The sequence below is a fragment of the Emydura macquarii genome, unplaced genomic scaffold (genome assembly GCF_026122565.2).
Source record: "Emydura macquarii macquarii isolate MOO-44397 ecotype Brisbane River unplaced genomic scaffold, CSIRO-AGI_Emac_v2 contig_1119, whole genome shotgun sequence".
NCBI classification, from domain to species: Eukaryota; Metazoa; Chordata; order Testudines; family Chelidae; genus Emydura; species Emydura macquarii.
Genome location: NW_027131256.1, coordinates 4,165,480 through 4,184,727, shown reverse-complemented (window position 1 = coordinate 4,184,727; position 19,248 = coordinate 4,165,480). Strand labels below are relative to the sequence as shown.

At 45.9% G+C, this 19,248-nt stretch overlaps 1 protein-coding gene and 1 long non-coding RNA gene across 2 annotated transcripts in view; one reads left to right on the top strand and one right to left on the bottom strand.

The window, feature by feature from the left end:
- Positions 1-2,633: 2,633 nt before the first annotated feature.
- LOC137151863 (uncharacterized) lies at positions 2,634-4,166 on the bottom strand. Its single transcript, XR_010919381.1, has 2 exons — positions 4,069-4,166; positions 2,634-3,352 (listed from the first exon to the last, which is right to left on the bottom strand). It is a non-coding gene; the product is annotated as an uncharacterized lncRNA (long non-coding RNA).
- Positions 4,167-18,542: 14,376 nt separating this feature from the next.
- Positions 18,543-19,248, top strand: part of CFAP91 (cilia and flagella associated protein 91) — a 76,621-nt gene continuing 75,915 nt past the window's right edge. Inside the window, exon 1 of the mRNA XM_067546372.1 lies at positions 18,543-18,667. Coding sequence (XP_067402473.1) covers positions 18,559-18,667 — 109 coding nt within the window. The 5' untranslated portion in view covers positions 18,543-18,558. The remainder of the gene's footprint in view (positions 18,668-19,248) is intronic.

The window sequence follows — 19,248 nt, the reverse complement described above, 5'->3', positions numbered from 1 at the left end:
TTCATTTTAAAATAGAGATGCTGCCATCTGAGATTTCTGGTCCCAACCTACAGTGCTCCATTTCAGTCAGAAAGGCTTTATTCTTGGATCAAAATAGTGCATTGCAGTGCTGGGACCAATATGCCATGGCTGTGGCCCATAACGTAGGTCTCCTCATCAGCCTTTGGCCTGCAGTGGGACAGAGCTTGCTCAGCCTTATTACTTATTGACCCTAGAATCTTAAATAGATGCAGATAAGTCGCTACACTGTAGTCGGCACAGAAAACAATCTTGAGCTTAAAGGAGCAATGCCAACTTGAAACCTAGTAAATTACACAAAAAAAAAAAAAAAAAAAAAAAATTAGTTACAGGAAGTTTTAGGTTTTATCCCAGTCCCTGAATCCTTCTGGCAATGATCGTGGTTTTGGGTTTTTTTAGTTTCAGCAAAAATGGTTTCCAAGAATGGGATTTGGGAAAATATGTTGTTTTGCCCATGGTAACAAAATGATTGTTAAGAACTTTTTTTTTTTAGGACGCTGTAGCACCTCCATGCTTTGGAGCAGAGACTTGAAATTTGGCAGGAGAAGTCACCCTACTGTCAGGGATGTGCCTTTGCTGGTCTATGAAAAATTATCCAAATTTGGCCAAATCATTTTGAAAAACTGCAGTTTGCATATGCTGAGTAGAGACTTGTTAGAGTTTGGCTCCTACATTCACTGAAGATTCCCTCTCCACTGAGCATGCTTCAGCCTTTGACAGCCCCTAGTGCCTTCCTGACTTCACATGCACCATCCCCACAGAGCTACTCAGCATGCCCCATCCCAGGGCTGAGCAGGACTTTCCCTGCAGTTGCTGCTCCAGGCTGCTGTTGCACCAGTTACCAGAACTGAGAGCAGGGAGAACCTTAATGCCTTCCTCGCATTTTTCTGTGCAGAGATCTTCCTGTTCAAGGAGTGTGCTCGGAGTATGACTGTCACAGCTCTCACTGTATGCCGTTTGTTCTCACTGCCTGGTGATAAATTGAAGGAGTTGCTGGAGGCGTATCCAGAGATAGGAGAGGAGATTACGAAGTGTGCGATCCAAGACTGTGAAAGCCTGACAGGTGAGTCTTGTGTCTAAGCTCCTTATTAATAGAAGCAAGGGGAGGTAGCAGAGTGTTAGGACCCATCTGTCTGTGCTATTCTCCCCTGCATCTTTTGATGCAGAGTGACTCCTTTAGTATGCCAAATCTGAAGGATCGATACTTTTTACAAGGGTAAGCTCTGTAGCTTTGCTGCTCCAAGACTGGAACTTCAGGCTCCAGCACCTCTGTTTCTCACTGTGAGCTCTCACTGCAAGTCCATCTTAGATCAGTGTGATGGATCTGTTAAGTAGGGGACTATTGCTCCCATCAGCCCACTCTCCATTGCACTTCCCTTTCCCTTGGCCAGATAAGGGGAAAGGTCCTGAGCCAGAAGCGGCCAGGCTCTGTTTTGGGAGTGGCGGCACATGGCAACGGGAGCTGCAGGGAAGCTGAGGCAGCAATCACATGGGAGTAGGAGAGACTCTGGAGACAGGAATGGATGCAGAACCATGTGGAGAAGAGGCTGTGACTGCTGGACATCACAGCAAGGTGCAGCTCTGTGTGGAATTTATGGGGAAGCAGCAGTAGCTGGACAGGGAACCTGTGTAGTGGGGCCCAGTGAAAGACACTAACTGAGCCTGGCTTGGAAACCTGCAAATTCCTATTTGCTGTGAATAGAGACTGGACTGGAGAGGGCACCCCAGACACTAATTTTGAAGAGACCTGACTCTCAGTTGGACTGTCACAGGGGCCCAAACAGGAACTGCAGTTGCACAGTTTGAATGGTAACTGTTTAAGACTTGGTACCTAGGGTATCTGGAACCTTTCCCACAAGCCCTAGTAACATAACCTTTGCCTCAGATACATGGGACTCACAAGCCTACAAGGCCCAGCTGCTGAAGCATCTACAGTGCTTGCCTCTGAGTTGTGGTACACCTGGCAAGCTACTGGCACCATTGGTATTTGGTAGATTGAGGCACTGAGCATCAGCAATAATTACATGTGCTCCTGAGAGAGCCTTTACCTTCTCTGGGAGCAGTGCAACCCAGCAAGTATTTGCAGCAACACAGATAACCTAAGTTTTTCAAAACAAGGTAGGATTTATTAGTCAACTGAAAATCAGCACCAGAGAAAGCTTAGGTTTGCATGGAGAAACAAAGCTTAAGACAGAGTGCATGCTGGCAGAAGCAATCACCCCACTACTCCATGCCTTCCTCAAATCCATCTTGTCTCCCTGTCTGTGGGCTACAGGCGCTACAGCAGCCCAGCTGCACTGTGGCACTGTTGTATAGGTGCGTGGATGGATGGGGTTTTTCTGTTGAAGAATACTTCTGTCAACGTTGCTACTGTCACTCTGGGAGGTTGCGCTTCTATCTACAGCAACAGAAAAACCCTTCCGTCTTTGTACTCTGCATTTACACTGTGGGGTTACAGTGGTATAGCTAGGGCACTGTAGCTATGCTGCTATCGCCTCTGTAGAGTGTAGAAATGGTCTGAGATACACACATTGGTAATATTTTTATAATCTAAGATTCCCACATTCATCATGCTGTCCACACTACAAGTACAACTGTTTTCAGTAATCAGTGTATGACACACTCATTTGAGCCAGTTACAACAAACACAGCTGAATTTTGCCCCACACAGCAGCTTTCTCACAACACAAACATATGCCAGACAACTTTGGGCATCTCTCCCACTCCCAACCGTGGTACAAGGGTACATTTCTTTCAGTGCATTCTGGTATATCTGGACTGCTAGCATATAGTGGTTCATCAAGGGATAGAGTTACCAGAGGACATGCATGCAGAGCAGCACCACAGCACATTGGGCAATGTGTTCTTTGATGTTCGACTGCACAGTAGGCGGCAAGACCAAACTGTTGCTACAGGTATGGCTGGGGGGTCCCATCTACACTACAAAACAATGTGCTGAACAGGTTACATCTAGACAAATGTGTACCATCCTAGGCCAGTAGCAGGATAAAACACTTAGCTCCCATGTATTAACTGTGTTGTGACAGAGCTGAGTGGTTACAAATTCTGTTAAAAGCTGTCGTTCCAAAAGGGGCTTTGAATTTTTAAACTGAAGGCACTGGGTGTGACTCCAGTGGATGCAGCTGGCTGTACAGGGGAAATTTTTGCTGTCATCAGTAGTTTCTATAATTTAGCATTGGCTAAGTCAGCAGATGGTTCACAGTTCCTCTGAAATACAGAAATGGCCTCAGGAAATCAGTTGGTTTTTCACTTTAAGACTTGAAAGAGTAAAAGCTTCAGGCTTCTGCATCTCATCTGGTCAGAAGGGCAGGAGCTGTGAAGTGAATTAACCCCAAAGTGATCAGACAGATATGGTGTCTATTCATGTTACCATTGCTTTAAAAGAGCACATACCCCAGAAGACTGCTTTATTCCCCAGCTACAGTATTAACACAGCAACATTTTTTTCCTCTGGACTCTACACTAATTCTAAACTGAAGATTGGAGTGGGGGAAATGAGAAGATACCCTGCAGCTATAACATGTCTATCTGTGGCTGTTTTGTAAGATAAATGGAGTCAGACCTGATCAGCATTTGAAAAGGAGACTTCCATAGAAAACCTCAAGTAGCACAGAAATTGTTGCTGGTGATTCCATAGATGGCAACCTTCCTTCTGAGTACTAATCTTAAGTGTAGTGTAATGTATAGAGTAGACACAGCCTAGGAGGCAGAGGATAGCCTTATTCAAAAATGCAAAGGCAGACCCTCAAGATACCCTGAAGATATTCAGCGAGATGGTCACTGTGCAGGACGGGTCACCTCAAGTCCCCTCCAGACCCTGCTTCTGGTCCTTTATAATGTCTCCCCCGCAACTCGGTGAATGTCCAAGGGGGTTCTTTGTGCAAACAAACAACCGCAAAGTCCTTTCCTCTCTTTCTTCCCTTTTGGGAGAGGCAAATCCATAGGAAAATAATGCGAGGCAAGGGTGACCTGGATCTCAGGCAGTCTTCCTGGGCCAGCCCTTTGGGCTTAGTCTAAAATGGGGTCTACCTTCAGCCTCTCCTTCTGGGGCAGATTGCTTTAAGGCAGGGTCTTGTAGCTTCGGGAATGGTGAGGCTTACTGCTGTCTCCCTCTCACTGAGTCCGTCTCCGCTGTCTGAAGTGGGGCAGCCCCTTTCTGTAGCAGGTTTTCCCTTTTAAGCTCCCCCTTCCAGGCAGATATGCAGGTGTGTCTCGTTGGTGTTGAATGGGCCCAGCGGAACTCATAAGTCTCCTTTCTGCCAGAGTGAGGGTATGTCCCTTCATGGTCCTCCCACAAGTACTACAGGATGGAAGAGTGTTGCAAGCTATTCCCGGGGGATGACTGTGTATCTGTCCCCTGTAATGTCTGGACCAAAATCAAGCAATTCCTCAGTCTTAGATTCTGCTTTATCTCCCCTGCAGTCACAGAGAAAGTGCTGGGGAAAATAAATAGGGTTCTGCACTGATTATCTGAAGCATTCACTGTTCCCAGCCTTTCTCTGTGTAAGCCTGTGAAAAATCATTAAGAGCTTTGCTATTCCTAGGCTAAAGTTCTTGTCCTGTAAGAATGTGTGTTACAGGGCATTTATACCTCAGTAGGCAACTGTAGTCTTAATGCCTTTATGGGAATGCAGTGTTCATGTCCACCTCATATAACGCGAGCATACTAACCACATTTCTTTTCCTGTAACCACTGGCTTTATACACAGTTGAATTTTGCACAAATGAATGTTCTCATTATTCAAATCTACTACGGGAGAGGGTGGGGTGCAGACTGTGGCTGTGCCATGCTGCTGGCCAGCATTTTGAGCTGGCAAATGGAGTGAGGGTAGGGTATTCACCAGGGAGGCCAGATGTAGGAAGGGGAAAGGAAAGTAGGTAAATGGCCAGGTTCCTTTGGTGGCATGGGCTTGAAAATGGTTGATAGTCAAGGCTTTAGCATGAGACAGAGGCGATTGCCCGGCTGGAGCAGCCATCATTTTAAAACCATGTATGGGAATTTGCCAAATGGGCAACACTGGCTGAGGAAGGGAGCGAAGAAGGTGGGAGCTGGAGACTCAGAAAGACTCCTAGCTCACATCTGCCTAAAATGTCTGTGGCCATGGGGAACCCAGAACAGAAGCTAGCAAAGCAGCATAGTACAATAACAATAATAATAATAAATTGTAAAGATAGATACCTACATGCCACAGTTCCCTTGAGTCCCAGCCAGCCAGGCAGCTAGCTGGGTCCATAACCATCCAGGTTTGGGTGATAGGGTAATTGATCAAAATCCTATCCTGTGCCTCAAAAAATGGACAGATCACAGTTCCACTGCTTGACCTTTGCCTGGCATCCCTGGTTTTAATGTACATTCTCCTGAGCTTTTTGCTCTTTATCCTGCATTGGTCAGCACCTTGGTTGTGGCGCGTTGCAGACAGCTACTTAGCAATGGCCACAAAAAGGGCTTTATTCCATTGTCTGGCCACAGATGATGATGAGATCTAGGGTCTCAGCATGGCTCAAAGAGACTGCTTGAGGCATGTTGTAAGGCTTCAAGCTGTATGCAAGTGTTAGCCTAGTTACTAGTCTAATCGACTTTGTCGAGTTTAAACTCATTGTGTAGACAAACTCTTGGTTTGCTTGAGTTTCTTAAAATCTCTCTCTTGATCATGTTTTGCAGAACTTGAAGCTATGCAGCAGAATAAAATGTAACAGCACAACACATATGGTAAGACCTTAAGATGAAGAGAAGCCAAAAAGAAATAGTGTCTACAGATACAAGAGCCATTCCACTGATGAAATGTCACAGATTTCAGCTGCTGGGATGTGTGAAGGAATGAACCAGTGCATCTCACATCTCAGAAATTTTTGAGATCAAGTCAATCTCTGGAAAGAATTCTCTTCTGAGTTCAGCTCTGCAAGCTGTTTATCCATATACATCTCTGTTGTATTTCTGTATTCATTCAGTGCATGCAGATTTGTTATCCATTGGGCAGTTTGGAGAGGAGAATTAAGCAATGAGGCTGAAAACAGAGCTCTTTTTAGGCAGTTTCTTTCACCGCAACAGCCAGGTCAGGTTCTAACTTACTATCTTTAAAATACTTAATCACCTTGCATAATACCATCTTCTCTACTGATTTATTTATATGGATGGACCCTGTCATCCTTTCAGTATTAATACAATTTTCAGAAGTGCCTAAGGAAGTTGGGAACTTAACTCCCATTTTCAAAAGTGATGTAAGTATTTGAAAATCAATGGGACTTAAGTTCCTAAGGACCAGATTTTTATATGTATTTAGGCACCTAAAGATACAGATGGGTGCTTAATGAGACTTTGAATATTCCCAGGGAATTAGGTACCTAGGCACTTGTGAAAATCCACTAGATATCTATCTGTATCTTTAGGTGCATAAATGCCTTTACAAATCTGTCCCTAAGTCACTTTTGAAAATGGGACTTAAGTTCTTAAGTCACTTAGGCACTTTTGAAAAATTTACTCTAAATCTTCAACTCAGGCCCGTATCCAGATTATTGTGAGTTGGATTTTAAATACCAGTGCCTCGTGTAGCATTTCCTCCAGATACTGAGAGCTTGTTATATATTACATTTTAGAGAATTAATTCAAGTATCAACTTTACTGAACACATGCACTCTGGGCTTTTAGCCAGCGTTAACTAAAATTTCAACTGGGGATCACCGAAAACATTGGATTCTTCTAGGTTTGGTCTCTGTGGTAATTGTCCCAAAGTCCTAGTCAGGATCACAAATGGGATTTTTTCCAGGACAATATAACAGAGGCAGAGTTTTGTGATGCTCTCACACGATGCTATTTATACATCACCTCAGTGGTGTTCCTTTCTGTTTTGTTTTTCTTCCACCCTTCTGTAACATCTGTCTCAAACTACTTTTATAACAGAAACAGAGCTGAAGGACTGCAGGGCAAAGACAAAAAAGATCAAGATAGGTCGACTTCTTGAAATGTCTTTGAAAAGCTTGCATGTTTTGTTGATGTTAATATGACATTTTGATGGCTTTATTAGAGCTGGACCCAAACTGCAAATATATATAGATCAAGATTTCCAAGACCCCATTGTTTGTTGGTGAAGTTTGCTATTGGGTTTTACTTTGGACCCATTTCTAGCTTTAAGTTAAATATTATACAGTGGATCTGATGTAATTCCTGACAAGGAGGATACATTTCTGGAGCCCCCTTTCAGTATATTATATTTAGTCTTTATTGATACAGTGTTTCCAGCTTCCCCACTATTGTGCTGAGAACTGCAAGATCTTGACTCCAGTATTTGGTTTTCCCTGTGTACGGTCAACTCCACAAAGTTCATGTATGCAGGGGGGAATATCTTTTAGTCAAACTCGGCTATATGGACCAGAGAACACAGAATTTTGCTGGGAACTTGTGTGAAGCTCTCAGAGCCATAGAAATAACCTTTCTCAGTGCTCCAAGCCTTCCAGAGTGGTGGCCTGAGGGACTAGAATGCTTATTATCTCTGTGTGATGGAGGGTGATGTGACAGAGACTAGTGCAGCTTCTGAAATGGATGTTTCACAGCATGTTCTGTGTCATTGTATCTATAAGTGTTACTAGAAGCAAAAATATGTTTGGATTGACTATAACTAATTCAAATAAAATATAAAGTTTAAGTAAATATCAGAGTCCATCTAGTTCCCTGACAGATTAACAGTAAAAATTCGTTCTTTGTAACACATCACAAAAAGGACCTAGATGAATGGAAAGTGACTGGATGTCTCAAAGGGGATGCTGGTGACGGAGGGCAGAGTAGTGTCTATCTGAATGGTGAGTTAAAGTATTGTGGGCACCCTGTATTGAGGGGTCTTGAAACTTAATTGGGAGTTTTACAGTTGAGAAGATCCTGGGAGACTACAACTCCCATGATGCCTTGGAGAAAGAGGAGCAAGACTCTTCCTCTTCCAGGGAGCTCAGAAAAGAAAGCAGTGTGGACTCCATTTTGGTTTTTGGGGGGTGGAGCATGGCGGAGGCTGGAAGCTGCCCTTGACTGCTGCTGGGGTCAGGAAGCTGCTGCTGGGAGCCTCCTGGAGTTTTGATCGAGCCGCCAACTTCAGAGTTTGGTGGCATTGCCCAAGTGAGGCCAGGGACTGAGCATGGAGCTGCCTGAAGTGGGCCTGCGGTGAAGGTGGTGTGAGTGCTTCCCCCACCCCTTTTTGTTTTGGGGCAGGGCTTGTAAAGGAAGGAGCACAGCAGAGAGACTTTGACTGGGCCTGAGAAGAGGCAGAGAGATAGTCTCTTCGAGCCAGGGCCAAGATTGCTGACATTTGGTTGGGCCAACTCCAAATCTTCAGCTTGATACCTTGGCTGAACTGATTCATTGAACCAACAGAGAGCTATCTCCTTCAGATCTTCAGGCACGCCCATGCAAGCAAGGGGTTAGGGCTCTGAACTCTAGGGGAGTGTACACGCTGGAGGTGGGGTAAATAGTGGCAGTGTAAATGCCAGTTAGACAAGTTTCATTTATTACTGTATACTATATTTATTGATTTATTCAACTGCCCCTGTGGATTTAAAATAGCAGGGATGTTTAATTTCCGTCTGCTATGCCATATTTCCTTCATTTGTTAAGAAAAGGTGTGTTAACTCTAATTTAAGTATATTGGATGTTTAGTTTGCATAATTGGTATTTTTGAATTAGACTTATGTCACAGATTATTATAATGATTAGAATAGGTTTAGTCCTGGAAGCTCCGAAGGCACGCTATTGAGTATGTACAGAGGCTAGCCAGGTGGAGGCACTGCCAATTATAAACTCCTTTAGGAGTAAAGGGACTGCAGCAGAGGGGTAGATAGAGGATTCCCACTTATCCTACATCATCACAGGGATACTCAGGATCTCCTTTGTTGTCAGCAACCTTAGGCACCTGTGCACACAGGTGAGTGTTGCCTGCTCCCAAGTAACCCAGAAAAAAAAAGGGGTTACAGTCTGTATTGGGGTCTTGGGGCCTTAAAAATGAGTGACTTTAACATGGTTTGAAAGCACCAAGGAGAACCAGACCACTTTCTCCCTGGAGAGAGTGTCCCAGTGCAGGGAAGCCACATGGGCAAAGACGAGTACAAAAGGGATTGATAGGAAAACTTATAAGGCCTAGAGAAAACATAGGGACTGCGGTTGCACAGTAGTTTCACCCAGTAGTGTGTGCATGCTCACCCCAGAGCTCTGCCCTTGTGGGCACTCCAGTTTATAGTTTAACTCTTCAGGGACCATATGTCAATTCAAGCAATGAATACTAGCTTTACAAAGGAACATAAACACACATCCACTGTGATCTCAGAAAGCACACAAGAGAATTAAAGATCTATGGAAAAGCAACAAATATCTGAGTGCAATTCTTTTCATTCCTGAGAGTATTTTGGGTTTTGGTCAGTGTTCTTCAGGGAGATCAGGCCAGGCCCACTCTTCCTGCTGGGTCTTCTGACTCTGGCAATGATCTGGCTCTTCTTGCAAGTGACTATGTCACACTTAAAACCAGTTTGACACCTTTTCCTCCTCTTTTTACACTGGGATTTTCCACACTTCAGCCCTCAAGTGGGATTGCTGGCAGAGGGTCATTAAGAGTAAGTGGCTCTGCTGGCAGCCCCCCATGGTCCCACCAGGGAAGGCCTACTCAATCTCGATGACTCCTTGATGGCCCTATTTCAGTTTCCCGTATACAGTGTGCTTCTGTTATAAAAAAGGAACTTCTAATCCACACTGAAGGTTAAAATTTTAAGAATATAACATAAGAATGAGTCAAACCAGTGGTCTATCTAGATCAGTATCTGGTCCTCTGACAGTGGCCAGTGCGAGGTGCTTCAGAGGGAATGAACAGAACAGGACAATTTTGAGAGATCCATCCCTTGTTGTCCAGTCTCACCTTCTGGCAGTTGGCGATTTAGAGACACCCAGAGCATGGTTTTGCATCCCTGACCACTTGAGCTAATAACCAATGATGGACCTATCCTCCATGAACCTATTTATACTTATGGCCTTCGCAACATCCCATGGCAATGAGTTTCACAAGCTGACTGTGCAATGTGTGAAGTACTTCCTTATGTTAATTTTAATCCTGCTGCTAATTAACTTCATTGGGTGATCCCTAGTTTTTGTGTTATGTGAAGGGGGTAAATAACACTGCTCTATTCACTTTCTCCATACCATTCATGATTTTATAGACCTCTATCATATCCCCCCTTAGTTGTCTCTTTTCTAAGCTGAACAGTCTCAGTCTTTTTAATTTCTCCTCACACAGAAGCTGTTCCATACCCTTAATCATTTTTGTTGTCCTTCTCTATATGTTTTCCAGTCCAAATATCCTTTTTGAGATGGGGTAACAGCAATGACTGGGCCGAGGTTGGTCAGGCCTACTGGTCAGAGCAGGAGCCATGCCTAGTGGTCAGATCTAAAGGTCAGAGCTGGAGACAGCATCAGGGCTAAGACCGAGGAATGGGGACCTGAAGTAAGGCAAGAAAGCAGGAACTGGCAACAGACAGGGAGCTGGGATAGGGAAGACAGGAACCAGGAACAGGCAGGAATACAGGGTTCAGGAGTCAGGTTAATCAGGAAGGGTCCATAGTAGCAGCCAGCTGACAATTCCTCTAGGTGTTCAGACAGCTTCCTGTGTTACTTCCTGGTTTATATAGAGTTCCTCAGCCAGTCAGGGGTGCTGGATGTTTCCCCCAATCAGGAGCTTCAGGGTAGGGCCCCCCGGGAGCTAGCACTTGGCTGGTTCACTTCAGTGGTTGCTCAACTGAGCTGCTGGGTGGTGGCTGTGGCCTAAGCACTGCCATGGGCCCAACTTCAAGGCCTGCAATCCCTCACAACGACCAAACCTGCACACAGTATTCAAAGTGTGGCCCACAATGCATTTGTATAGCAGCATTATGATATTTTCTGGTTTGTCATCTATCCCTTTCCAAATGGTTCCTAAGATTCTGTTAGCTTTTTTGACTGCCGCTGCACATTGAATGGATGTTTTCAGAGAACTAACCATGATGACCCCAAGATCTCTTTCTTGAGTGGTAACAGCTAATTTAGACCCCATCATTTTGTATGTATAGTTAGGATTGTGTTTTCCAATGGGTGTTACTTTGCTCTTATCAACATTGAATATCATCTACCATTTTGTCAGCCAATCACCCAGTTTTGTGAGATCCCTTTGTAACTCTTCACAGTCTGCTTTGGACTTATCCATCTTGAGTAATTTTATATCATTTGCAAAATTTGCCACTTCACTGTTTACTCCCTTTTCCAGATCATTTATGAATAAGTTGAACAGCACAGGTCCCAGTACTGATCCTTGGGGGACCTGGTGTTTACCTCTCTCCATTGTGAAAACTGACCATTTATTCCTACCCTTTTTTTTTCTTCTGTCTTTTAACCAGTTACTGATCCAAGAGAGGACCTTCCCTCTTGTCCCATGACTGTTTAGTTTGCTTACAAGCATTTAGTGAGGGATCTTGTGAAAGGCTTTCTGAAAGTCCAAGTACACTATATCCACTGGATTAACCTTGTCCACATGCTAGTTGTTCCCCTCAGAGAATTCTAATAGATTGGTGAAGCATGGCTTCCCTTTACAAAAGCCGTGTTGACTCTTCCCCAACATAACATGTTAATCTATATGTCCGATAATTCTGTTCTTTACTATAATTTCAAACAATTTGCCTGAAGTTAGGCTTACTGGCATGTAATTGTCAGGATTGTCCCTGGAGCCTTTTAAAAATCTGCCGTACATTAGCTACCTTTCAGTCATCTAGTACAGAGGCTGATTTAAGCGATACAATACATATCAGTTAACAGTTCTGCAATTTCATATTTTAATTTCTTCCGAAATCTTGGGTGAATACTATCTGGTTCTGGTAACTTATAACTGTTTAATTTATCAATTTGTTCCAAAACCTCCTCTCCTGACACCTCAATCTGGAATGGTTCCTCAGATTAGTCACCAGAAAGAATGGCGTGGGTGTGGAGATCTCCCCCATATCCTTTGCAATGAAGGCCAATGCAAAGAATTCATTTAGCATCTCTGCAACAGCCATGTCTTCTATGACTAGTCCTTTAGAATCTTGGTTGTCCAGTGGCCCCACTGACTGTTTGACAGGCTTCCTGATTCTGACGTACTTTAAACCAATGTTGCTATTAATTTTTGTGTCTTTAGCTAGTTGCTCTTCAAATTCTCTCTTGTCTTAACTTATTATACTTTTACCTTGACTTGCCAGAGTTTATGTTCCTTTCTAATTTTCCTCACTAGGATTTGACTTCCAGTTTTTATAAAGGATGCCTTCTGCCTCTAACTGCCACTTTTATTCTGCTGTTTAGCCATGATGACATTTTTAGGTCCTCTTACCTTTTTTTAAGTATAAATTTAGTTTGAACTTCTCTTTTGATGTTTTTAAATAGTTTACATGCAGTTTGCAGAAATTTCCTTCTTGTGACTGTTCCTTTAAATTTCTGTTTAACTAGCTTCCTCATTTTTGTGTAGTTCTCCTTTTTGCAATTAAATGCTAGTGTGGGGCGTTTTGCTGGAATTTTCTCTCCGAAGAGGATGTCAAATTTAATTACATAATAGTCTCTATTACCAAATGGTTCAGTAATATGCACATCTTGGACGAGATCTTGTATTCCACTTAGGACTAAATCAAGAATTGCCTTTTCCTTTTGTGGGTTCCAGAACAAACTGCTCCAAGAAGCAGACATTTATGGTATCTAGAAATTTTATCTCCGCATTCCTTCCTGAAGTGACATTTACCCAGTCAATATGATGATAGTTGAAATCCCCCATTACATTTTCTGCCTTTGTAGCCTCTCTAATCTCTGAGCATTTCACAATTACCATCACATCCTGATCAGGTGATAGGTAGTATATGCCTACTTCTATACTCTTATTGTTCAAGCACAGAATTTCTATCCATAAAAACTCTATGATGCAGTTTGATTTATTTAAGCTTTTCACTTCATTTGACACTATGCTTTCTTTCACATATAGTGCTACTCCCCCACCAGTGTAACCTACTCTGTCATTCCTATTAATTTTGTTACCCGGTATTACCATGTCCTATTGATTATCCTCAGTCCACCAAGTTTCCACAGTGCCTATTATATCAATGTTCTAATTTAATGCCAGCCACTGTAGTTCACCCACCTTGGTACGTAGTCTCCTAGCATTTTAAAACAAGCACTTGTATAGTCTGTCAATATGCAGTTGCTTGTTTTCATTAGTTATATTTATATGGAACTCTATTTTGTTTGACTGTCCCTCCATAGCTACTACCTGTACTTTACCAACTTCTTTCCTATCTTCTTTACTAGGACATAGAGTTCCCCCTTAATAAATTCATCCCTGAGGGGTGTCTGTGCCTGAACCACGTGCTCCTCTACATCTGTCGGCTTTCCCCCAACCCTTAGTTTAAAAAATAGTCTACAACCTTTTTAAGTTTACATGCCACCAGTCTGGTTCTCTTTTGATTGAGGTGCAACCAGTCCTTACTGTATGGGATTCTCCTTTCCCAAGTGGTTCCCCAGTTCCTAATAAACCTAAAGCCCTCCTCCCTATACTATTGACCAGTTGAGACCCTGCAGTTCTGCCTGTCTTTCTGGCCCTGCATGTGGAACTGGAGGCATTTCAGAGAATGCTACCATGAAGTTTCTGGATTTTAATCTTTTACCTAGCAACCTAAATTTGGCCTTCAGGACCTCTTGCCTACCTTTTCCTGGGTCAATGGTACTTACATGTACCATGACCACTGGCTCCTCCCTAACACTGCACATATGTCTGTCTCCCTAGATAAACTTAAGTCTTGTGAGATTCACAACCTTTGCACCTCGCTGCAATTTACCATGCAGTTTTCCCGATCATCATAACTATATTTCTAATAATTGAATCCCACATCATAAACAGTGTTCATAATATCAAGTGTAATTCGTAAACTGATATAAACATATTCCCCAGCCTATCACACTACTTTTTCCACAGGGAGGGACTGTTTAGCTCAGGTGGAGATGACACTCTTGAGAAACTGAAAGAAATCAGCTTAACAGCATGTTCCTTGGGCATCTCTCAGCCTCATTAGAGGAAATATGATGTACCCTTCTTTAGGAACCAAAGGCAGTGCTGCCCTTCATCATCATCTTATCCTCCTGCAGCTCCTGGAAGTAAACCAGGAAGTAACACAGGAGATAAAGCAGGTTGAAGGTTTGGAAGGATTCAGACAGAAGAGAAGGATAGTACTGGCCATGTGTCTTGGTCACAAATGGCGGGGGTCACATGGCTTGCATATTTCATTCCAAACTTGAGTGCTGTGTTTTCTTGCCTGGAGTCTGCACATATACACCATTATGGGCACAATACAGAATTTGACTCCTTAACAAAAAGTATTTTTGAGGTAGCAGCTGGTCTTCCAGATATCAAGTCTGACCCAAGACTAGCTCAAGAAGAAGAGGATAGTGTAGGTTGGAAGGGAACCAGGGAAGCCTAGAAGCTAGCCTGGAGGCAATGGAACCACACACCCAAGAATGGGAGCAGAAGCCCTGCTGGAGCTATTTGTCCTTTTGCTGCATTTGTTGGATTTGTGTGTGTTTTGTTTTTCTGTCCTGTGCTTATTTTAGTTATAATCCTCTCCAAAGTTACAGCAATATCATTTGTCAGACAAGCTGACAGATCTCGTTCTTACTAGGAGATTAAGAGGAGCAGCCTTATGAAGATATAGCCAGCAGTTGGCTTAAAGCAGATCTGAGTGAGTGCATAGGCAGAACAGGCGTAAAAATCAGCTGATCAGCGAGGATTCAGGAAGGCATGGCAGGAATCTAACCTAGCAAACAAGGACTGAGTAACAGCAAAGAAGGACCCTGGACCCAAGAGCAGCTGCAGCACTTCACTCTAGCCTGTCGGGTTGATAGGCTCAGCACCTGCGAGTGGAAGTCCTGTCTAGCACATCAGTTATAAGGACAGACCCTTGATCTCAGTTCCTCATAGGTGTGCAGGCACCTAATGCTCATTAATTTCAGTGAAAGTTAGGTGTTTAAATACCTTTGATCATCTGGGCCTTGGTGACAGGTAAGACCAAGACTTTCCAGTACAAGCTCCCATCATAGGAAGGTATCACCCACATGTGCCAAGGGGAGGATTGTGGATCTGAATCGGGACTTGGAATGGTTCTCTCATTACAAGAAGTAGTTGTTACTTGATTTGCTCTCTTACCATAGTTGGCCCTTGTTGCTGCAATGGCTGCTTAGTAGAACAATGGGTAGAACAACTGTGCCACCCAGTGGCAAGACTGGAAAATGACATGTTCCTTCTGCCTTTCCCAGCTTATGGGTAGATTAATAGTGTACTGATTTTACACAATAATATTTAGCATTTGTATAGGACTTTAAATACTATTAATCACAAGAAAACTACATTAGGATGCTGGTGCATGGATACCACTTCCTATCAGGCTGACTAATATTGTCTTGTTGTTTCCTTGTACTCCCCTATCTTATACTTAGATGTGAGCTTCTTGGGGCAGGGACTGTCTTTTTAGTCTGTTTGTACAATGCCTAGCACAATGGGGTCCTGGTCCCTGACCAGGGTTCCTAGGCTCTATGGTAACACAGATATGTATAAATATTATTAATTATTAAAAGTGTTAAAAGAACACTATGAAGGCTGCAAAGTCAAGCACCCAAAAGGTAGGAAATGCCAGAAGTAAGATTGCTTGTCCATCCTCACTGAACCTCATTCTCAAAAACAACTGAACCAGGACTGAGGCAGACACCTGCCCTGTAAAATTTCAGCCTAAATGCAGAAAGTTTGGCAAAATTATAAGCAGCTGAAAAGAGGGTCTTATAACAGGAAGTGTTGGGCAACCTTAATAATAAACGGCATTATCAGCCCCAGCTGTAAGGGTTATAGGCTCTTTACATTAGATTAGATCTGTGTAGTGATAGATGAACAAATGATCTTCAAAGCACTTCACTAATCAATCCTCACAACACCTGAGAACTGAGTAATAACAATGGGTAACAAACAATGATGGTGAAACAGATTAGATTATAAACGCTTTGGGGTAGTGGCTATGTCTATTTTATTTGAATGTAAAACACTTTGCACAGTTTGGAGCACTATAAATTACAGCTAATAATAATAATAGAGTCAATTTCTGAGTATACAGACAGGTTTTCTTTTCAACAACCTTTACCAAAGAGTGCCATTGTAACATACTGCTTAGTGCCCCATTAATGCCTTGGGCTGTGCCCCTAGAGTTCTGTTCAACATAGGTTTGAAACACGGGGGCCCGTCTGGCCCCACAGTTGTGGCCCTTCTTCGGGCCCTGGCTCGGAGGAAGGCCACTGCACCTTCCAAAAAGGAGAATGTTTGCTGCGGATACGAGTCTGGTGCCCCAGCCCCCAAGGCAGGGCGGGCGAACAAGCAGTGGTTTCAAATCGAGAGTGCAGGGGACGGTGCTCACTCTCTGGGTGGCAAGGGTAAGGGGGAGGGGGACGCAGGCCCACCCAACTCCACTGTGTCCCAGCCCAGGGCCCTAGCAGTGGCAAAGGTGTGCCACTGTCGGCAGGGCTCCTGCCGCAACACGCCGACTGGGGCTTGCCCCTGTCTCAGCCATGGTTATGGCCACCTCTGGGCTACTTCCTCCCCGTATCCCCAGGTACCTGCATCTGTGGGTTCCTCAGAGTCACCGGGGTAGACCGCCCGCAACAGGCTCACCAGTCCCTTGGCATCCACAGGCGGTAAGGCGGGAAGCTCCTCGGCTAGGGGCACTTCCTCCAGGTCCCAGGGGATGGCTCGGCCTCGGGCAGCTCCTCTAGGTCAGGTCCGGCCTTGGGAGGTGTCTCCCAGCCCTCTGGCTCAGGGAACTCAGTCCAATAACTAGGGCCTATGGATTTGGCCCAGTCCAGAGGGCCCGGCCCGGCCCAACCCTTAGCAGTTGGTCACTTGGGGCGCTTGCTTCTGTCAGCGGCCCAGCCTGGTTCAGGCTTCAGCTGTAGCCAGCAGAGCCACACATCTGCCTCCAGCAGCAGCTTCCCTCCCTCAGAGCTGAGGGGCCTGCTTTTTGTATTCTCAGCCTTGGCTGAGACTCCGCCCCTCTGGTGCTGGATTGGTCAGCCAGCAGGCCCTATCGCGAGCCGGCCTCCCGGTTGCCAGGCAGACTGGGCTGTCGGCCCTTTCTCTGTCCAGACCCGCAGTTGTGGCCCTTCTTCGGGCCCTGGCTCGGAGGAAGGCCGCTGCACCTTTCTACAAGGATCTTATGCTGCACTCATCACTGTAATATCGGAGCACCTCTTTAGTTCTAATTCTTTTCTTGAGCCTTGTCTACACTAGCATTTTTCAGGAAGTCTCACAATTGCAATACCACTGTAGTAGCAACAGTGGGAGTGCTAGTGTCCACAGGGCAGAAATGTTTTTAGACATTGTGCCTAGACCAACTCTGATCAAAATTAAATGACAGAGTGATAAAAACACAGGTATCTAATCTAAACTAGCACTTCCACCATTGCTAGAACCAGTGCAGCTGCACCTGTGAGATGGCAACTCCCTATTACACCCTATTACTGAAAAATTGCTTATTTTCTCATTTTTCTCATATAATTATAAAATAAACTAGAATATAAATATTATACTTACATTTCAATGTATAGTATATAGAGCAGCATACATAAGTCACTGTCAGTATGAACTTTCAGTTTGTACTGACTTCGCTAATGCTTATTACGTAGCCCATTGTAAAACGAGGGAAAAATCTAGATGAGTTGATGTACCCCCCCGGAAGACCTCTGCGTACCCCCAGGGTACACATACCCCTGGTTGAGAAGCCCTGCTTTAAAGGGATGAAACACCTACATGGGGTTGGCCAGATGCTGTTCAGCTGCGGGTTGCATTGGTCATGTGCAGGAGTTTGATTGTGCAGCTTGATTGTGGTATAAAACAAAGCAGATTGGACAAAAAGGGGTTAGTGGGTTACAGATTGTTGTAACAAACTATAAATCCAGCGTCTGTTCAGTCCCTGACTTTTAATGTCTAGTAAAAGTAGGCATTTAAGCTCCCAGCAGGGGATGTGAGCGCTGACCTTGGCATTATCTCTGACTCTTACTGAAAAGAGCCAGGTGATGACCTTGGATAGCTGCCGCTCATGGAGCTGGGTCTCAGCCCAGAGCCTTGTCCCCCGTGCAGCCGCAGGCCCGCAGCACTGCACTTGAGGCGGCCCTGTCCCGTTTTCCCTGCTCCCACTCTCTTCCTGGGGGGGAATCCTCAATGTAATGGATGTTGGGGGTGCAGGATGGGGACGACATGAGGCAGAGGGGGTGTCACTGCTGTGCGGGTAAGGGCTAGGGGAGAGAGGGATGGAGTTGGGGGGGGGGACACTTGCTGCCTCCCCCACCCACGTGCCCAGAGCGAACCCCGCCCCCTTCCGCCTAGCCCCGCCCCTCAGGCCGGAAGCTCCGCCCGGCCCTGCTGGCGTCGTTGCCATGGGAACGGTACCCGACCGGCCCCAGCTCCGGGCACAGCAGCGGGCGGGATGAGCCGCAGCTACGCGGTCATCCGGCCGGCGGCCGGCGCGGGCCCGAGCCCCGGGGGCCGGTACCGCTCGGACATGGCCCCCAGCAGAGCCTTCGACTTCCTCTACGGTACCGGCGCGCGGGCGCGGGGGGGCGGAGCCGGCTTGGCCCTGAGACCGAGCAGCCCCTCAGCCCGGTCGGCGGCGGGGGGGGAGCGATGAGACCCCGCCCCCTCATGTCGGAGCCGGCCCCCCTCCCCCTGATGGGCTGGGCTCGCGCCGGCCCCCTCCCCCTCGCGTGCGGGGGGCGGGGTGGCTCGTGCAGTCCGGCCCCGCCGTCGCGAGGAGCCCGCGCGCTCGGCCGCCGTTCAGAGGGGGGGGTGGGGCTGGACTCACCTCACCTCAGATGGGGGCCACGACCGCGTGCGCCGCCCCGAGCCGCGTGTGACGGCCAGGGCCGGCCGCGACCCCGCGCCCAGCCCCGCGCGTGGGATGCAGCCGCCGGCGGCTGGGGGAGACGCGGCGCCCGGCAGGGCCGCGCTGAGGACGGAGCCGTCGGTCGGTGCTGGGAGCCTAGGCTGGAAGAGCAGCGCGGGAGGAGGAAAGGCGACCGGGGAGGCTCCCTCCCAGCAGGCGGGGGGCGGGGAGTCGAGGGCAGAGCATGGACTGAGTCCCCCAAGGTGATGCTGGGCGCTTCAGGCCCCGGGGAAG